This window comes from Sminthopsis crassicaudata, chromosome 1 (genome assembly GCF_048593235.1).
Source record: "Sminthopsis crassicaudata isolate SCR6 chromosome 1, ASM4859323v1, whole genome shotgun sequence".
Classification (NCBI taxonomy): domain Eukaryota; kingdom Metazoa; phylum Chordata; class Mammalia; order Dasyuromorphia; family Dasyuridae; genus Sminthopsis; species Sminthopsis crassicaudata.
In genome coordinates, this window is record NC_133617.1 from 625,099,101 (window position 1) to 625,120,929 (window position 21,829).

The 21,829-nt window shown below is 33.3% G+C and overlaps 1 protein-coding gene across 13 annotated transcripts in view; it reads right to left on the bottom strand.

Annotated features, from left to right (window-relative positions):
- Positions 1 to 21,829, bottom strand: part of SPEF2 (sperm flagellar 2) — a 244,550-nt gene that overhangs the window by 68,911 nt on the left and 153,810 nt on the right. For all 13 annotated transcript variants that reach the window (XR_012484814.1, XM_074282690.1, XM_074282689.1 and 10 more), the window contains 3 exons: positions 20,595 to 20,732; positions 3,548 to 3,702; positions 406 to 589 (listed from right to left, as the gene is read on the bottom strand). Coding sequence is in view for 12 of the 13 variants with exons in the window: in XM_074282690.1 (XP_074138791.1) it covers positions 406 to 589; positions 3,548 to 3,702; positions 20,595 to 20,732 (477 nt within the window). In the remaining variant the exon portion in view is untranslated. The remainder of the gene's footprint in view (positions 1 to 405; positions 590 to 3,547; positions 3,703 to 20,594; positions 20,733 to 21,829) is intronic.

The following is a 21,829-nucleotide window of genomic DNA, read 5'->3' on the forward strand; positions in this document are numbered from 1 at the left end:
AAGGTGATGTGGTTGCTAAGTTTGGGAAGCAATAATTTTTTTTTTTTTTTTTTTTTTTTTTGTTTAGCAAAGGCTGAAGATTTGGGTGTTGGAACAGTAGGAGCTAAGGATGAAGGAGTTAAACTAAGATTGCTGAAAACCTTGAATTTTCAGGGTGGGGTGATGTGTGTCGAGTGTGGAATAGAAATGGATAAGGGTTTTGGCCTTATAATCAGGAAAATTGAGGTTCAAAACCCGTCCCAGGCACTTGGTGGAAACTCAATTTCCTCACCCCATATTTGTTCTTCCCTACTCTTACACTTGGAAAGCTATTTCTTTGAGGGCAAAGAGCCCTTCAGAAATCTTTTCTACTTAGAATACATGTACTAGATGATTATCAATAAAATCAAAGACCACTGAACTTACCATGTTGCTTACTGCTGTACTTGCATTCTGCCACACATTCATGACAGTCTTTTCATCTGCTTCAAATTTGAGTTCAACAACATCTATGCAGTAATCAGCTGTGCCTCTTTTCAGGGATCCTCTACTTTTGGTCTTGCTTATTATTCCTTCAATAGAGGGAAATTTCCTGGGAACTACAGGGATTCTTAGAAAAGAAGATTAGCTTAAGTTTTGATTCTAAACTTCCGTTTTCAGGATAAAATGTTTTTGTGACTTTAACTACCAAACTTTAACCTTTTTTGAATCCAAGTTTCCCTTTCATCCAGACTGAAAGTACAGATGCTATTCACAGGCTGAGTCTAATATTGATCAGTTTTGACATGCTCCATTTTTCTTACTTGGGCTGGTTCATCCCTTCATTAGCTTTCCTGCTGGTCCTCCACTCTAAGGGTGACTAAACTGAACTGATTATTTGACTTATATCTCTGATATAGGTTACACTGTCTGAACTCAAAGGATTCTCCAGTCTCATGCTTCTTCAGTAGCAGTCTAAAGACACGTGTTTTAACCTCAATTAAAAAAAAATCCTGGGAGAAGAATTCTTGAAGGGGCAATAAACTCACAAAAACCAAAGATATATTTTTCAGGATAAATACCAGTAAACAAAATTAACCTAATCAGTATGTCAAATAATAAGTAGTAGGTTTTAACAAGCAGTGGTTTCTGGGAAGAAAAGCTTCGTATATTTCGTTAATTTTATCAGTGTGGATTTATATTCCTCTATTAGGAGCCAATAAAACTTGTTTAGGAGCTAGGTCAATGTATCATTAAATGTACTTAGGACACTAGATCATGTTGTGAGAAAAGAGGACATCATAAAGCTGAGAATGAGAGAGACTGGATAGGGAAGACAATGAGCGGAGAAAAGAATTAAGATATAAATCCAGAGAAAGTAAATTAAGAAAAGTAAAGTATAAGTTTTGGATAATGTTCAATTTATGTATTCTGGTTATAATTGGGAAGATCAATTCAATCAAGTTCAAAGAAAAGATGCCAAATTAACTGTTGCCTATTGGTTTAATTAAACATGTAATTATTGACTCATTTCTGTGGTGATGGAATTGAGTGCTAATGCTAGAAGATTAAAATTAATGGAAATTTAAAACCAATAATTGACTTTCAAAGATATTTTCATACTTAGATTTGTTGAATGAAGAAGGTTGCTGGATTAGAAATCAAGAGACCTGGGTTCAAGACTGATTCTGCTATTAACTAGTTAGGAAGCCTATGTAAATGACTTTCTTCAACTACAAAATAAGAGGATCAGGGAAGATAATATCTAAATTCTCTTTCAATCCTGCAATTTTGTGATTATGAATAGAATGCGATAAATAATATTGATTCATATTGGTTTAAATAGAATTGGTTGATACATAATACACTATATGATATATATGTATATATGATACATAATATGTAGTATTTTTCATTCATTTTTTCATTTAGGTCAATCTCTTTGTATTTTGAGAATCAATAACATATCACACCAAATCATGAAGTCATCATGTAAAGATGACTAAAGAGAAGACGGAAGAACTCTCCAGTATTCTCATTCTCCCTTATTTTCTAGTCAGAAATGATGATAGATTGTCTGATATATGAGCTTAGTGGTTCAAACCTTTATTAAAAGGAAGATAACCGTTTGAATTTCTATAACTATTCAGAGGTGAAGCTGAACCTAAAAAGTATTTATTTCTTAGAAAAATCTAAAGGAATCTACATAATTGACACATGCTTTCTTCACAGTTTCTTCCACCATCTCTCATTTCCCTGCTTTTCCTTGCCTACCCCACCCTCCATTCCTAGAAAGTCTGCCTCCTGATTACCCACAGTTCCTTCAAGCTATAGCTTAAACCTCATCTTTTGCAAATGGCCTCCTCTGGTCTCTGACTAGGTTGCTAATCCCTTCCCTCAGAGATGTCCTTCCATTTGTACTGCATAAACCTTATTTGTATATGATTGCATGTTGTCTCCTTCCATTACATTGTAAGATACTTGGATACTTGTAAGGGACTGTGGTTTCCCTTTCCTTGTATTCTAAGCATTCAACACAGTGTATGACACATAATGAATGCTTGCTGGCTATCAGCAAGTCTCTATGGCTATGTAAACTCATCAATGATCACTTTTGTTGTTTTTTTATATCCCCTTATTCCTCTTCTTCCTCTAGGCTCAGTTACTCAGTCAAAAGAGATATGAGACAAAACACTGTGTGTTTTGTTTCTTTTTCCCCCTCTAAATCAAGGGAATTTATTATGTTATTTTGAAGTTATCCTTTGACAGATTAAAAATTATTACTTTCAAATTAATCCTTCCTTTTCTCTCAAGTTCCATAATTTAATATTTTATCCTGATAAATGTTTTTATGTTTTAATCTGTTATTTGTAAATAACTAATAGAATGTAAATGTATAATATAATTAATATATTATATAATATCACTAACAATATATTATATAATAAAACCAATATATTTCTTTGGCATTTACATGGTAATTTACTTAACTCATTTGATGTTCACAACCCAGTGAAATAAGTGATATTGTTCTCCCTATTTTATCAGTAGGGAAACTAAGGCCAAGAAATGTATAGTGATTTAACCTTGATTAGCATGAACTAATTAGCATTTCAGACAGGATTTAAACTTCGATTTTCCTGACTGCTATACTTGTTGTTTCTTGAAATTTCCTTTATAATCAATGTTTTAGGTATTTTCTTATCTTTTGGGGAGGAGAAGTAAAGGAAGTTGGCCTATGAAAGTCAAGAATTTGCAAACTTTTTTATATTTTTTATCTTAAAATAAATTGTTCTTTCACTATATATACCATTTGCTTACTAGAATTAGAGAGGCTATTAGAGGCCTAATTAAATAGTCTCTTATCAGATTCATTAACCTGTTTGGAGTAAGTACATATATAATACACTTGTCTTTCTAATTCTGCTTCCTTATGTATAAAATTAGGATAATAATGCCTGCTGTTTTCAGTGAAATGTAGAGCTTATATAGATAGTAATCTATAAATTTGAAGTTTCCCATAAAAGATACCTAAATGTAATTTAAAAGTACCCAGTTCAAAATCTACATTAATCCCCCATATTCTTACTTGGCATAGATTTCAGGCACCTCTTCATCTTCAAGATTTATCAGGGGGACTCGAGTGCCTCCACTTTTAGCAAGTTCAATGGGAATTTTGCCTTCCATTCCCCTATAGTAATCTTGAAGAAGTCTCTTTGTATCTTGGAAACGTGAAACTTCCACCTTCAAAAGCAAACAAAAAAAACAAAAAAAAAGCAAACATGAAGGTTAATATATAAGAAAGAATGAGACAGTCTCTTTTGTCTCTTTCTCTGTCTCTATCTCTCTTTCCAATTACCATTTAAATTCTGATAAGCATTTTTTTATGTCAGGAAATAATGTGTATCTTACCTTTTGGAGTATAAAGTTATCACTCAACTTTGCAACCTCTTCCCTAATGCAAATGTTAACATATTTACTCATTAAAAAAAAGAACATTTCTACTAGGTTTTGAAATTAAACCAAAAGATCATTATTTGCAATATGGAGAGTTATTTGTATTATTTCTAACATTTTAGGGTCTTTGTAGGTCTCTCAATCAAGTATTCAATCAATATTTATTGAACTCTGCTAGGCATTGACATCTCTAAATACTATTCCTGAGAACGTAGGATGTGAAACCACTGGCAAGATAGTTTCATTAAGTAGTACCTGCCTTTTTACTTATGACCATTGGCTTAAAAGCCAGAGGTAGGATATTGGTTATTATATTTACTGATAATCAATACCAGTCGAAAGCACAGACCCTACTTGGGGTAGAATTGTTGGGCAGGACATCATGATCCAAAAGACACTGTGATTACAATTTATGGGTGCCTTGGGGTTTCATGTTTTCTGTCTCATAGTAATGAATATAAAATATATTGTATCCTTCAAATTGCTATGTAATTGTCAGTGATATTGATGGCTTCATTGATTTAAGACAAAATTGTTCTTCATGTTTTTTAAGGAACAAGGCTCATTCTTTCTTTATATGCTAGGAATTTCTAGTTTTTGGTGTTAGGTCCTCTATTAGCACAGTAATCGATCAATCCATGTATCTATGATGAGTCTTGGCTCATAGGAATCTTCACTGATTGTATTGAAAACAGGTTTGAGAAGAATGGGGATTTAATGAAGTATGTTTATATACTTTTTTATTTATAGGAATTTATAGGAATCTCATCTCATCTGTTGCTCTCTCTCTCTTTCTTTCTTTCTCCCTACCTCCTTCTATTTCTTTATAAATCTAAAGATGGATAGGTCAACATATACACACGCACACAAATATACACATACACACATATATAAAGTAAATATACTTTGGTAGGAGTTCTAAGTATGTATTCTAGTTAGAGAGATAGTACATATATATAAAAGAGATAAGTAAAATCTCACCATTTCACACAATCCTCTTGCATATCCCATTCCATATCATAGTATGATGGAAAATAATACCCTCACCACTGGTACCACTCATGCTGTGGATTACTCAGAAAAAGATATTGGCATTTATGTCTGAAAAGTTATAGAGAAGTTGATTGTATATGGAATAGAATCGTTAAAGAATCAGTTAAATGTGTAGCTGCTGACTTCTTAGGTTGCCTAAGTCTTAAGGTAGAATAGAAAGGCAAGGGCACATTGGCATTATGTAACATTCTAACTCCAACTATGAAGTGAGGCAGAATCTCTTTGATCGTTATGCAAAAGATGTTGTAAACATTCTAATGAATCTTTATACTACATAAACTACAAATTGTGATGGATAATATTTCAAATATTTGCTTTTCAATATGTACAACATGTAAGATTTATTTCTATTTCTTTGTGGAATTTTAGAATAAAGGTTCTAATTTATTTACTCATCTAATATATAATTATTTATTATCTAATTATTACCTAATTATTTAATTTAATATTATTTATTTAATTTATAATCTAAAATTAAATGGGTAATTAGTACCAGTACTGAGTAGAGATCCAACCTAAGGTAGAATTATTAGGCAAGACCTTATGATTGAAAAGACACTGTGATTACATTTGAGTGTGACTTGGGGTTTCATGTTCTCTGTCCATGGTAATGAATATAAAGTGTATTGCATTCTTTAAATTTATTTATATAAGTTATCTATTATTATTATTAATTATATTTAGAGCAAATTTATTTTTTACAGATAAAAAACTAAAGCAACAAGAGGTAAGATGATTTTGCCTAAGATCACATAAAAGTTAAAATGCAGATCTTCTTACTCCCAGGCCTTTCCTTTCCAATGACTCACACTTCCTTGGTGCTTAAATTTATTCAACTCCAAAAAATTGAAGCTATCAGCTCTATTGAAATTATCTTCAGGAAAACACAATCCATAGAATTATGCCAAGAAAATCCTACAATTTATAGTCAACTACCAAGAACCAGCATGTATTGTTATAAATGATAAATTTTCTAACAGACAAAAATAATTACATCTTCACTGAAACTTAGTTGAAGTGAACTGAAGGACATCTAAATGTCTTTTCTTGAACTGAAAAAGCAAATATTTTCCAAACAAGCAAATCTACAACCCGCTGTATGACATGGAAAACATGTTATACCTCTCTTGGAAAATGCTCTTCTGAAAAAAAAAGTTTCAGCTTAGATCCCCCACAAATATTTTGTAGCAACATATCATAAATCAAGAAAGAAATATATTTAGTTATTTTTGGCTTGTAGATTCATAGAGTATTCAAAGAGACCCCCAATGGTTACTTAATCTAATGGATTAAGTGATTCACTCAAAGTCATGAAAAGAATAATTATCAGAGGGAGGATAATGTGCATTCAAATTAAAATAACCATTCACTTTAAAAGGTGTTTTAGGTTGCTTATTTGGATTTAAAATCATAGACATATGAATTGCACTTCTTATATTTGAAAATAACACTTGTGAAATGATTGGGAAGAAAAAGATTGAGCATTTTTCTATTTCCTTTCAGAGAAAGTGAGAGCTTTTTAAATTTTCCTTTGCCTACTAATCTGAAAGTTTAGCAACAAACACTTGCACCTGTCATGCTTTGATTTATTAGACCAACAGAAATTGAGTCTCCAACTGACAAAACTGTACCCTCCTGGGAACATGCAAAAAACCACATTCACAATAAGACAGATGAAAATCACTTTCTGTAAAAAGTATTCAGGACAAATTAGTTATTGACAAGTAACTAAGAATAATACTTTTCAGGATAAAGAAATCATTTGGAGGTTATAAAATATTCAGAACATTCTAAATTGGTTCTATACTATTTAGGGTAGGTATTTTAGAAATTAGGGATTTTTAATTTTTATTTATTTTACTTTATATATATTTATTTGTTGGTTGAGCTTGCTAAGGAGCTAAAGAACATAGTGAAGATCTTTATAATCCTGGGTGATAAAATTTACTTCCTATCCTAAAGAGGTCACTTTGTTACATTGTTTTCCCCTTTTATTAAAAGAGAAATATTGTTATAGCAAGTTAGTATCCCTTGTGATATATCTCAATCTGTATTATAAGAAGAATCTTAATTACAACCTTTTATCCTAGTACAAGGATCCCTTACCAATATTTATCCTATTTCTGCCAGGGCAATTTCCTTGTCAGCTTATTACCCTGTTAGCATTCTGTTATTTTGTTGAAGAGGACTGTTAAGTTTTCTTTGTGTGGAGCTAAAATCTATCTTTTAAGTCAAAATAATAGAGCTAATATGGATTTGATGTAAAAAATGAGAGAGGTGAACATTAATCTGTTCTGATGAATTTAAGTAATGGGCCCAGATGAACTATATCTTAGGTTACTGAAAGAACTCCTTTGAAGTTTACTATATGCAAATCCACAAAATATTCTCTCTTTTCTTTATGAGCAGAGAGTCTCTCTGTGCCTAAATTCCTACTCTCATACTAGGGGACTTGAATGTTCATATGGATGTTCCCTCCAACATTCTTTATCCATCTTACAACTCAATTCCTTTGACATCTACTCCCAGCTACAGGGATGGTTATATCTTTAACTCTGATCTTCCCCAAAATGTTCCATGATCAAGGAATCAAAATTGCTTTACTGATAATTTGTTACCAAACTCACTCTATGCTTCACTTCTTTTAAATTTACTGTATTTATTGTTTTGCGTGTTAAAGAATGGCCTCTTTTAGATTAGTGTGTCATACTATTGTTTGTATCCCCAATACTTAGCATAGGACCTTTACCTGTAGCAAGTACTTATTAAAAGTCTTTCCATCCATCCATCCATCCATCCATCCATCCATCCATCTATTCCTTCCTTCTTTCCTCTTGATCATTATTTCCAGTACTTCCGGTCTTCGGTACTTTCCCAGACCATCACTTCCAGTCTGGTTATACTACCCTCTCTTACTAATCTGAACCTCTTATATGATCCTCTATTCTTAATTTCCTTGTCTCTATGTTCTATAACTGGTTATACTTTTCCAAATCCAACTGACACTGTTCTTACTAGCATTAGTCATCAAGGAAGTAACAAATAAATAGAAAGAAACTAAAGAGAAAAGTGAGAAGTGAAATGAAATTAGTTGCAGCCTTCTAGTGAATTACATGCAGAGGGGCAGGCAATGTCAAGAAAAGGACTATTTTTTCTCAAAGAGTAAATAGTAGGAGACTATGTTAAGGTGTTGTAAGATGAGGAAGAGCTCTAAATGAAGCTATAGGAAGGAAAGAATGCAATCATGCAGACTACTTGCACTATAAATTTGTTATTTAGACTCAACTGGGTCTCTATGAAGCAAATCAATCCTTGTACTTATTGATTTATTGATTCTCTATTTCACCCACCACAGAAGTAGTTTAAAAATATTCTTTCTTCAAACTTCCTGTAATACTCTCTCTATCCTCTCCCTAATTTGAAGAGATGATTCAGTCTTTGCCAAGAAAATTGAGGTAATTTGCTATTAACTTCCTTTTCTAAATCCCTTCTCCTAATCTTAAACTATTGAAATCATCTCCCACAATACCTCTTCTAATCTTCGAGAAAGAAATAGTCCTCCTTCTTGACATGGTCTACCCCCTCTAGATGTAGTTATGACTCCACCCCATCCTATCTTTTCTGTAAGACTTATTAATTTCATTTCACTTCTCACTTCTCTCTAATCTTCATTTTCTTCCTATCTACTTATATTTCTTTGCTGACTACAAATTTTTTGCCATCCTTGAGAATATCAATGCCCTGAAGGAAAGAACAATTTCTCTTGTTTTCTTTCTATTTTCAATACTTAGCATAGTTCCTGAAACAAGGTCATCATTTAATAGATGCTTGTTTATTGATGGATTGACTGACAGAATATCCTTAGAGATCTGTGCTTGTTCTTGTGCTATTCAATGTTTTTTAAAAATTGGTAACATGGATAGTTAATAGAAACATTGAAACATTAAATAAGAATATTATTAAAAGTTAACAAAAATTATAATAATTAACAGAAATATTGAAAAATAGAGTCATAATAACCATAGGAAATCTTGTGCTTTGTCCCTATAAGACTACATTTTTAATATTGTATTCATTTTTCAATTTCCATCCTGGAGTACATTTTGTATATTGTATTCAGTTTTGGCTTTCACATTTTAGAAAGACAATAATAAGCTGAAGAATATCCAGTATAGGGAAAATGACTAGGAAAGCATAGGGATGATACAAGTAAGATTGGTTAAAGAAAATCACTTGATTAGTAGGTATATATTAAGTACCAGAAATGAGCATACAAATAAGAAAATGAAATAGTTTCTATAGAGCAAAGTTTCATAAACTGGGTCACAACTCCATGGAGGGTCTTGTAACTGAATGTGGGCATTGTGAAATTATAATTTATTATTAGTATGTTTTATTTGTATACCTATTTTATAAACCTAAATATACTCCAGGTCACGAAAAAATTTCTCATGTGAATTGGGGTTGTGAATAGAAAAAGTTAAAAAGCCCTGCTAAATAGGAGACATAAGTAAGCATAATGGGACGTTGTGCATTTCTAGGTCACTTAAAAGGGAGGCATTTATGTGAGAGACTCCAATGATTTGCTTCAGGGAGAAGACATGTGAATGGGGACAAGCTCTTTCCAGTATCTAACAGAAAGTCTTTCTTTATATCTACTTGGCAGAAGTAAGAGTCATTTTCTCTTTCTAGTTCTATCCAGGTGTAAAGGTCTTGGTCTTTAAATGTTTGGTAGAATTCACATGTAAATCCATCTGGTCTTGGAGATTTTTTCTTAGGAAGTTGATTAATAGATTGTTCTATTTCTTTTTCTAAAATGGGACTATTTAAGCAATTTACTTCCTTCTCTGTTAATCTGGGAAGCCTATATTTTTGAAGGTAGTTATCCATTTCACTTTGGTTATCAAATTTATTGGCATAAAGTTGAGCAAAGTAACTCCTAATTATTGTTCTAATTTCCTCTTCATTGGTGGGAAGTTCTCCCCTTTTATTTTTTAAGACTACAGTTTGATTTTCCTCTTTCCTTTTTCTATTCAGATTTACCAAATGCTTATCTATTTTATTGGCTTATTCATAAAACCAACTCTTAGTTTTATTTATTAATGCAATAGTTTTTTACTTTCAATCTTATCAATTTCTCCTTTTAATTTTAGAATTTCAAGTTTAGTATTTGATTGGGGGGTTTTGATTTGGTATTTTTCTAGATTTTTAAGTTGCAAGCCCAATTAATTGACCTTTTCTTTCACTATTTTATTCAAGTAAGCCTCTAAAGATATAAAATTTCCCCTTATTACTGCTTTGGCTGCATCCCACAAACTTTGGTATGTGGTCTCATTGCTGTCATTCTCTTGGGTGAAATTAATAATTGTATTTATGATTTGCTGTTTTTCCCAATCATTCCTTAGGATGAAATTATTTAGTTTCTAGTTACTTTTTGATCTATTTACCCCTAGCTTTTTGTTTAATGTAGTTTTTATTGCATTGTTATCTGAAAAGAATGCATTTACTATTTCTGCCTTTCTGCCTCTAATTTTGAGGTCTTTATGTCCTAATATATGGTCATTTTTTTTTTGTATTGGTTCCATGAACTGCTGAGAAGAAAGTGTCTCCATTCAGTTTTCTCCAAAAATCTATCATACCTAACTTTTCTAATGTTCTATTTACCTCTTTAACTACTTTCTAATGTATTTTGTGGTTTAATTTATCTAGTTCTGAGAGTGCAAGGTTGAGATCTCCCACTATTATAGTTTTGCTATCTATTTCTTCTTGCAACTCTCTTTAACTTCTTTAGGAAGTTAGATGCTTATACCACTTGTAGCATATATGTTTAGTATTGATATTGCTTCATTGTCTATGCTATACTTTAGTAAGATATAGTTTCCTTCCTTATCTCTTTTAATTACATCAATTTTTGCTTTTGCTTGACCTGAGATAAGGATGGCTACCCCTGCTTTTTTTACTTTATTTTTTATTTTTAGCATAATAGATTCTGCTCCAGTCTTTTACCTTTACTCTGTATGTATCTCCCTAATTTAAATGTGTTTCCTATAAACAACATATTGTAGGGTTCTGGCTTTTCATCCAGTCTGCTATCCATTTCTGCTTTATGGGAGAGTTCATCTCATTCACATTTATGGTTAAAATCACTAATTCTGTATTTCCTGCCATCTATCCCCAGATTATGCTGTTCTTTTTCTTACCCCCCCTCCCCAGTATGAAACTTATGGGCACCACTTTCCTTATGCAGGTCTCCCTCTTTAGAATCCCTCTCACCCCTTTTGAATCTCTTTTCCTTTCTTATACCTTTCCCTTATTATATTTTTCCTTTTCCCTTTTCCTCTCCCCCCTTTTAATTAGGTGAGAAAAGTTTCTCTGTAAATCAAATATGTCAATATTTTCTCTTTGAGCCAAATCTTGTTATGGGCCAGAATTCTGAACTTGAAACAAAGGATTCTTACAAGGTGCTAAATCAGTGGAATTAATAGAGACAATGGTTATCTAATTTAGCATGGTTCAGTATGATTTATTTAATCCTACAACAAATAATATTTTCCTAGTGGTATGATTGGTTTATATTCAGTGTAGAGAACATAAGCTAGGAGCTTCAGTCAGGATTCATTCTGAGAGATTCAGAGGGCAGAGAAGACAAGTGAGATCTCAAAACGAAGGAGAGAAGTAGGCTTCCTAGAAAACTAGCCAAGCCCAAAGTGAAGGAGATAGGACTTTAAAGGAGACAATAAAGGATTTGAACTTTAATTCCTGGCAACTCTTGTGATTATTGAACTGAAACTTCTCCCAGAGACCCAAAGAAAACTGAATCAAAGAGAACATTACAAAATCTGATGAGAATAAGATTCACACGATGTTCCTCCCCTCTCCCTAAATTCCTTCAGATATGATAGGTTTCCTTTGCCTCTTGGTGGGATGTAATTTCCCTCTTTTTATCTCCCCTTTTCTATTTTCTATACTATCCCCTTTCCATTTTTATTTCCATTTTTTATATTATATCATTAAAATCAACTTATACAAGTACTCTTTATGTATGTCCATAACAGAATACAGTTCTCAAGAGTTATTTTTACCTTTTTCTGCTTCTTTTGAGTCCTATAGTTGGAGGTCAATTTTTTTTTTGTTTAGCGCTGGTTTTTTCTTTAGAAACCAATGGAATTCACCTGTTTCATTAAATGTCCATCTTTTTCCCTGGAAGAAAATGCTCAGCTTAGATGGGTAGTTTATCCTTGGCTGCATTCCAAGTTCTTTTGCCTTTCAGAATATCAGATTCCAGGCCCTTCAATCCTTTAATGTGGAGGCAGCTAGATCCTGAGTGATCCTTATTGTGGTATTTGAATTGTTTTTTTCTGGCTGCTTGTAATATTTTTTTCCTTAGTCTGGTAGTTCTGAAATTTAGCCACAATATTCCTTGGAGTTTTAATTTTAGGGTCTCTTCATTTTTATTTTATTTTATATCTTTATTTTATTTTAGGGTCTCTTTCAGAAGGTGTTTGATGAATTCTTTCAATACCTATTTTACCTCTCCTGTATAATAGTGTCTAGACTCTTTTTTTCATCATAATTTTCAGGAAGTCGAATAATCTTCAGATTATCTCTCCTAGATCTATTTTCCAGATCTGCTGTTTTTCCAAATAAATATTTAACTTTTTTTCTATTTTTTCATTTTTTTGGTTTTGCTTGACGATTCTTGATGTCTCAATGAATCATTCATTTCTATTTGTTCAGTTCTGATTTTTAATGAATTATTTTCTTCATTAGCTTTTTTTTTTACTTCTTTTTGTATATATCCAATTGAGTTTTTAAATGAATTCTTTTGCTCTATGGAATTTTTTCCATTTCACTATTTTTTTTTTTACTGGGTTATTTTCTTTTTTCCAATTCATAAATCCTACTTTCCTAGGAGTTCTTTATCTTTTCCAATTCACAAATCCTACTTTCCTGGGAGTTCTTTATCTTTTTTAATTCACTAATTCTGCTTCTCTGGGAGTTCTTTACCTTTTCTAATTCACATTTCAGGAAGTTGTTTTCTTTTTCCACTTTATCAAATTTTCCTTTAAGTGAATTATGTGCCTTTTCTGAACTCTCTTGCAGAGCTTCTCTTTCCTTTCCCCATTTTTCTTCTAGCTCTCTTTTAAGATCTTTTATAATTTCTGCTAGGAGAGCCTTGTGTTATGGGGATCAGGTTACCTCCCCCTTTGAGGTTTTCTCTAGAGATTGTTTGCTATTAGTGTCCTCTGGGTTGAAAACCTTTTTTCTTTCTGTATAGAAGTTATTGATGATTAGCTATGCTTGGCTTTTTTACTCATTTTTTAAAAAGCCCTTAGGGTCTGCCTTCAGGGCAAGGAGGTTATTAGCTTCCTCTGCATATGGATGGATATATGGACAGTAGCTGTCCTGCAAATGGGCTGCTAAGATTGACCGAGCTGCAGAAATGCCCTGGGAAGAGCCCTGTATTGGAAGTTTTTCTGCCCTGGGAAGTGCAGCGGATGCTGTGGAAGTTCTATCACCCCAGGCAGAATCCCCCCTCCCCCAGCTGTGCAGATTTGTGGCTGCCCTGGGCAGAGCCCCCCTGCCATGCAGAAGTGTGGCTGCACCAGGCAAAAACCCCCACACTGCAGACTGGGGCCACACAGTTATGGTATGGTCTGTGCTGAGTCACTTGTAGTGTTGGATGGCTGTAGCCAGATCCTTAGATTCTGGTGTTTTTTGGAGTATACTCTACCTTTGGAGTTTGTGTTACTTATCTGCTGATCTACTTCTTTGCAACCAAAGCAGAGCAGCCAACCTGTGGCAATGCAACACTCCAAAATTTCTACCCATGGAGACCTCACCCAGCCTGGTCCACTCAGTGTGCTGGACTCTGGTTCTGCCTCCCTGCCTGTGCTGGCCTGCTCCTGCCAATCAGAAAAAAAACATTTCTGGCGATCTTCCACATTATCTGCAGCAGTACAACATTTGTTCACTTCCAATATTCGTGGATTTTACCAACCAAGCACTATTTCTGAGGCTGAATTTGGTAATTAGTAATGAGGGTAGGAGAGGAGCTTAGAATGACGCCTGTGTGTTCTCTGCCATCTTGGCTACCCCCTTCCACCCAGTATAGTTCCAAATTGCTCTCCAGAATGGTTGGATTCATTAATAGTTCCACCCACAAGGTATCAGTGTCCCAGTTTTCCCACTCCAACATTTGTCATCTTTTCCTTTCATCTTAGCCAATCTGATAGGTGGGTAGTAGTATGTTAGAGTTGTCTTAATTTGCATTTCTCTGATCAATAATGATTTGAAGCACCTTTTCATGTGGCTAGAAATAGTTTCAATTTTTTCATCTGAAAATTGTTCATATCTTTTGATCATTTATCAATTGAAGAATGGCTTGAATAATTATAAATTTGAATCAATTCTCTATATATCTTAGAAGAATGAGGCCTTTATCAGATCCTTTGGATGTAAAAAATGTTTTCCCAGTTTATTTCTTCCATTCTAATCTTGTCTGCATTAGTTTTGTTTATACAAAACTTTTTTTTAACTTAATATAATCAAAATTATCTATTTTGTGATCAATAATGATCTCTAGTTCTTCTTTGATCATAAATTCCTTCCTCCTCCACAAATCTAAGAGATAAACTATTCTATGTTCTTCTAATTTGTTTATAATATCATTCCTTATGTCTAGATCAAGAATCCATTTTGAACTTTATCTTGGTATACAGTGTTAAATGTGGGTCTATGTCCACTTTCTGCTATGCTAGTTTCCAATTTTCCTAGCAGTTTTTGTCAAACAGTGAATTCTTATCTCAAAAACTGGGGCTTTTAGGTTTGTCAAATACTAAATTGCTATAGTCATTGAATATTTTGTTCTGTGAACCTGATATATTCCACTGATCAACTTCTTTTAGCCAGTACCAAATGGTTTTGATGACTGCTGCTTTATCATATAGCTTTAGATCTGGTACAGCTAGGCCACCTTCATTTGCTCTTCTCTTCATGAATTCATTTGAAATTTGTGACCTTTTGTTCTTCCAGATGAATTTTGTTATTATTTTTTTCTAGGTCAGTGAAATAGTTTCTTGGTAGTTTGATTGGTATAGCACTAAATAAATAGATTAGTTTAGGGAGTATTGTCTTCTTTATTATATCTGCTTGACCTATCCAAGAGCATTTGATATTTTTCCAAGTGTTTAGATCTGACTTTGTGTGGAAAGTATTTTGTAGTTTTTTCATGTAGTTCCTGACTTTGGAAGATAAGATTCCCAAATATTTTACACTATCAACAGTTATTTTAAATGGAATTTCTCTTTGTATCTCTTGCTATTGGATTTTGTTAGTGATATATATATATATATATATATATATATATATATATATATATATGTATGCTGATAATTTATGTGTATTTATTTTATATCCTGCAACTTTGCTAAAATTGTGGATTATTTTTAATAGCTTTTTAGTAGAATCTCTGGGGCTCTCTAAGTATACCATCATATCATCTGCAAAGAGTGATAATTTGGTTTCCTCATTACCTCCTCTAATTCCTTTAATCTTTTTCTCAACTCATTGCCGAAGCTAGCATTTCTAATACAATATTGAATAGTAATGATGATAGTGGGCAACCTTGTTTCACTCCTGATCTTACTGGAAATGGTTCCAATTTATCTCCATTATATATGATGCTTGCTGATGGTTTAAATAAATGCTACTGACTGTTTTAAGGAAAAGTCCATTTATTCCTCTACTCTCAAGTGTTTCTAATAAGAATGGATGTTGGATTTTATCAAATGTTTTTTATGCATCTTTTGATATAATCATTTTTTGGTTAATTTGGTTATTGATATAGTCAATTATGTTAATAGTTTTCCTAATGTTGAACCAGTCCTGCATTCCTGGTATAAATCCTACTTGATTACGGTGTTTTATCCATGATTTTCTGTAATCTTTTTACTAATATTTTATTTAAGATTTTTGCATCAATATTCATTAGGGAGATTGATCTATAATTTTCTTTCTCTGTTTTCATTCTACCTGATTTAGGTATCAGTAACATGTCTGTGTCATAAAAGAAATTTGGTAGGAGTCCTTCATTCCCTATTTTTCAAATACTTTATATAGTATTGGAGTTAATTGTTCTTTAAATTTTCAGTAGAATTCACACATAAACCCATCTGTTCCTGGGGAATTTTTTTTAAGAGAGCTGATTCTTAGCTTGTTCTATTTGTTTGTCTAAAATGGAACTATTTAAGTAGTTTATTTCCTCTTCTGTTAATCTAGGCAATCTATATTTTTGTAGGTATTTCTCCATTTCATTTAGGTTGTCAAATTTATTGGCATAAAGTTGGGCAAAGTAACTCATAATAATTGTTCTAGTTTCCTCTTCATTGGTGGCTAGTTCTCCCTTTTCGTTTTTGAGACTAATTAATTTGATTTTCCTCTTTCCTTTTCCTAATCAAATTAACTAAAAGTTTATCTATTTTGTTGTTTTTTTAAAAAATAAAACCAATTTTTAGCTTTATTTATTAATTCAATAGTTTTTTTAGTTTCAATTTTATTGATCTCTATTTTTATTTTTATAATTTAGTATTTGATTGGGGATTTTTAATTTGGTCTATTTCTAGCTTTTTTGATTTTAATTTTTTTAATTGCAACCCCAATTCTTTGATCTTCTCTTTCTCCACTTTATGCAAGTAAGCATCTAGAGATATAAAATTTCCCCTTATTACTGCTTTGGCTACATCCCACAAATTTTTATATGTTATCTCATTATTGTCATTCTCTTGAATGAAATTATTGTGTCTATGATTTACTGTTTCCCCCATGAATTCTTTAGGATGAGATTATTCAGTTTCCAATTAGTTTTTACTATTTTCCCTTGGCCTTTTGTAGAATGTAATTTTTAATACATTGTGATCTGAAAAAAAATACATTTATTATTTCTCCCTTTCTGGATAAGATTTTGAGGTCATATCCTAATGTATGGTCAATTTTTGTATAGGTTCTATATATAGGTTCTATGAACTGCTAAGAAGAAAGTATACTCCTTTCTCTCTCCATTCAATTTTCTCCAATGATCTGTCATATCTAGCTTTTCCAGTATTCTATTTAACTCTTTAACTTCTTTCTTATTTATTTTGTGATTTGATTTATTTAGTTCTGAGAGAGTAAGTTTGAGATCTTCCTACTATTATAGTTTTGCTATCTATTTCTTCTTGCAACACTCAACTTCTCCTTTAGGAATTTAGATGCTATACCACTTGGTGCATATATGTTTAAATTGATATTGCTCCATTATCTATGATACCTCTTAATAAGATATAGTTTCTTTTTTTATCTTTTACTTAGATCAATTTTTGCTTTGGCTTGATCTGTGATCAGGATGGCTACCCTGCTTGTTATTATTTAACCTGAAGCATAATAGATTCTGCTCCAGCCTTTTACCTTTCCTCTGTATGCATCACTCTGCCTCAAATGTGTTTCTTGTAAACAACATTTTGCAAGATTATGTATTTTAATCCAGTCTGCTATCTGCTTATGTTTTATGGGAGAGTTCACCCCATTCACATTCATAGTTAAAACTACTAATTCTGTATTTCCTGCCATCTTATTAACGCCAAATTATACTTTTCTCTTTGCTTTTCTCCTTTCATTCAAAAATTCATTCAAAAATTAAAAATATTTTATATTTTAACAGTAAAATCACATTATACCGTGTTTCCCCGATAATAAGACCTATCCTGAAAATAAGACACCCACATACTCTTTAATATTCCGCTAAAATAAGCCCTCCCCCGAAAATAAGCCCTATCGAACTTACTATGAAAACGGTCATCATGGTGATCCCCTGCGCTATATGCTGCGTAGCGGTACCTTCAGTAAGCAGCGCCGCCCTCCCCTCCCGGGTGAAACGCACGTCGCGCTCCGAGCTGCATCCAATCAGAGCTGCAGCAGTGAGCGCGTCATCCTCTTCTTCCCTGGTGATTTGCTTGCTGGCGCTACTGAGAGCAGCGCCGCGGAGTAGAGCTGAGACAGGACCATCTAAAAACTCGGTAAGTTCAGTAAGCGATGGAGAATAAAATAAGCACTCAGGGGGCATGATGGAGGCTAAAAGGGGCATGATGGAGGCTAAAATGGGCATGATGGAGGATAAAAGGGGCATGATGGAGGCTAAAATGGGCATGATGGAGGATAAAAGGGGCATGATGGAGGATAAAATAAGCCCTCCCCTGAAAATAAGCCCTCTGGTGTTTTTTAGTCCCAAAAAAATAATAAGACAGTGTCTTATTATCGGGGAAACACGGTATATGTATTCTCTATCTATAGAGAAATAGTTGTCAAGAGTTTTTTCCCATTTTACTTTTTTATGTTTCTCTTGAGCTCTATATTTGGAGGTCAAAATTTTTGTTTAGCTCTGGTCTTTTCATCACGAATAAATGGAATGCATCAGTTTCATTGAATGCCCTTCTTCTTCCCTGACAGAAAATGGTCATTTTAGCAGGGTATTTTATTCTTGGCTGCATTCCAAGTTTCTTTGCCTTTCAGAATATCAGATTACAGGCCCTTCAATCCTTTAAAGTGGAAGCTTCTAGGTCCTGAATAATCCTTATTTTGGTTCCTTGGTATTTGAATTGTTTATGGCTGCTTGTAATATTTTTCCCTTGGTCTGATAGTTTTGAAATTTGGCCACGACCTTCCTTTGGGTTTTAATTTTGGGATCTTTTTCAGGAGGTGTTTGGTGAATTCTTTCAATGGTCATTTTACCTTCTGATTCTATGACTTCCAGGCAGTTCTCTTTGATGATTTCCTGAAAGATAGTGTCTAGGCTCTTTTTTCATCATGTATTTGGGGGAGTCCAATAATCCTTAGATTGTCGCTCCTAGATCTATTTTCCAGGTTGATTGTTTTCCCAATTAGATATTTTACTTTTCCCCCTATTTTTTCATTTTTTTTTTGTTTGTTATTTTTCTTGATTCTTCTTGTTGGCTCATTGAGTCATTCAATTCCATTTGTTCAGTTCTGAATTTTAATGAATTATTTTATTCATTTATTTATTTATTTTTACTTCTTTTTGTATTTGTACAATTGAATTTTTAAATGAGTTGTTTTGTTTTATGGAATTTTTTTTCCATTTCACAAATTCTGTTTTTTAAGGAGTTATTTTCTTTTTCCATTTCACAAATTCTATTTTTCTGGGAGTTGTTTTTTTCTTTCATTTTATCGAATCTATCTTTTAATGAGTTATATGCCTTTTCCAAACCCTCTTGCAAGGTTTTTATTTCCTTTCCTCATTTTTCTTGTAGCTTTAAGATCCTTTTAAATTTCTTCTAGAAGAGCCTTGTGTGATGGAGACCAGGTTATATCATCTTTTGGGGCTTCATCTGGAGACAATCTGCCTTTAGTCTCCTCAGGGTTTGTTATCTGTTCTTCCCTTTCACCATAGAAGTTGTCTGTTATAAGAGTTCTCTACTTTTTTACTCATTTTTTTTTTAAGTTAAGGTCTGTTTTTAGGGTGGGAAAGATTTTCCAAGCTTCCTTTACAAGCAGTGGCTTCCTCTAAAAGTGGCTGTAGTTGTGCTGGGTCAGTGCTGACTCACGGCTGGTATTGGGTGGGTGTGACCAGGTCCTGTGAGATTCTGGCATTTTGGGGTTCACTATTTACCTTTTGTGTTTGTGTTGGGTGCTTCATAACTTCTTTGTTGATCTACTTGCTTACAACCAAGGCAGAGTAGCTAACACTGCTGCTGTAAATTCCTCCCCATAGACTCTCCATCATGTGGATACTTCACGTCCTGTGGGGTCTGCACTGCCCAAGACTCTGAGTTGTCTGCACTGGCATTTGTGCTTAGCTGCTTGTGCTGGCTGCCTCTGTCCCATTTCTGATTGAAAGAGATCTTTTCTGGAGATCTTCAAAATTATCTTCTGCTGGCAATTTGTTGTACTTCCAATATTTGTGGGAGCTCTGGTCCAGAGCTAATTCAGAGACTGGATTTGTAAATTAGTCTGAGGGTTGTAAGATAAGGTCAGAAAGAAATGAGTGTCTGTTGTCTCTGTCATTTGGCTCTGTCCCTGTATGAAAAGATTCTTGAGAATGGGCAGTCTATTACACCCCACATCTATATGGAAGTTATGTTCATACCACTTACATACTATGTCATTTTGGATCTTGATTTATGTTGAGGTTGAGGTTGTTTAAATTGAATGACTGGTAAGTAGGAGAGTATCATACAATAAAGTGTCAGATACCTATTCTCTTTCTCCCAAGGTGCTAAGTAATGTAAGCCTGCAAGTTGATATTTGGGAACATATTTGAAAATTTTATATTGTTATTGTTAACCACAATCATTACATGAAGCTTACCTTTTCAGCAAATTGCAATGAATTTTAAAGATAAACAGTGTTTACAATATTAATTCTTAGCTGATTATGAGCTCCTTGAGGACAGGGACTGTCTTTTGTATCTATATATTTTCCTCTCCCCCCCATTTATCTCAATTCCTGGCACATAACACATACTTAATAAATATTGATTGATTGATACTAAATTTAGCATTTTACAAAAACAATAATGGCTGGAGGAGGAATGGCATATGGTAACTATACTGTAATTACTTGACCATTCATACCTGCATCAAAGAAAAGAAATGATTCATGAGTATTCCAAGATGATCTTGTAACCAGGATTCATCAATAATAGAAGCTCGTTCTTGTTCTGCCTCTTCTTTTCGAGTATCACATATATCCCATAAACGATCTCTTAAATCCTAAGTAGAAAAAGCATTTTTCATATGTATAGCCTAAATGATCTCAATGAAAACAAGAAATTTTTACAAAGGACCAAGGTGAGTCTACAAGATGAAGTGGGTAGATGGCACAGTGGATAGTGAATGAGCTAGGAAGTCATGTAGGACCTAAATTGAAATCCTACCTTAGATACTCTCTAGCTGTATAACTTTTGCTTCAAAAAATTGGAAAAAAATTAAAAAGGAAAAAGAAAAAAGACCAAGGTAAAATATATCATTGGTGGAGGTTAGGGAAAAGGGGGGATGATTTGGATATGTGGCTTAATAATACCAGTGAAAAGTCTGATTCTCAATTGGCATCGTTTACTTATTAAGAAGATCCTCACCATTGGGTATGCTTTCAATGACATACTTTAATATAAAGATAGATCAATGACTGTAAGAAACTCAAAAGACTATTTGGTCTTACAATCATATTTTCTAAATCTTCAACTCAAGGAAGAGTGATTTTATTAAGTATCTGCCATGAGTTATCAAACAATGTGTTAAGTGCTAAAGAAAACTAATCCCAAAATGGAAACATCTTCTAAACTCACTGGGGGAGACCACATGTTTGCATATTGAGTTATACACAAGCAAATAAATATAATTAATTTCCTGGAGTGAAGTTATTGACAATTAGGGAGCTCAGAAAAAGATTCACCTTGGTCTTGAAGGAAACAATAGATTTTAGAAAGTGAGGAGGGAATGTATCCCAGGCATAGTGGTGCAGCAGCCTGACTAAAGATTCACAATCTAGGATTGGAGGATAGGAGATGGAGGATTGTATGTGAACAACAGTGGGAAGGCAAATGTAGCTGACCCATAAAGTAAAAGGGAGTGATATGTCAGGGTAACATGAAAAGGTAGGGCCAAGTTCTAAAGATTAGTAAATGCCAAATACAGGAACTAATAATATATCAGTTCCTTAGATGTAATAGAGATCCACTGGATTTCATTCAGTAAGAGAATGGCATGATCAGACCAGTACTTCAGGAAAAAAAAATTTTTGTGGTTTTTAGGTTGATATGGAGCAAGGAGAGAATTGAGGCAAAGGCACAATTTAGGAACCTATTTTA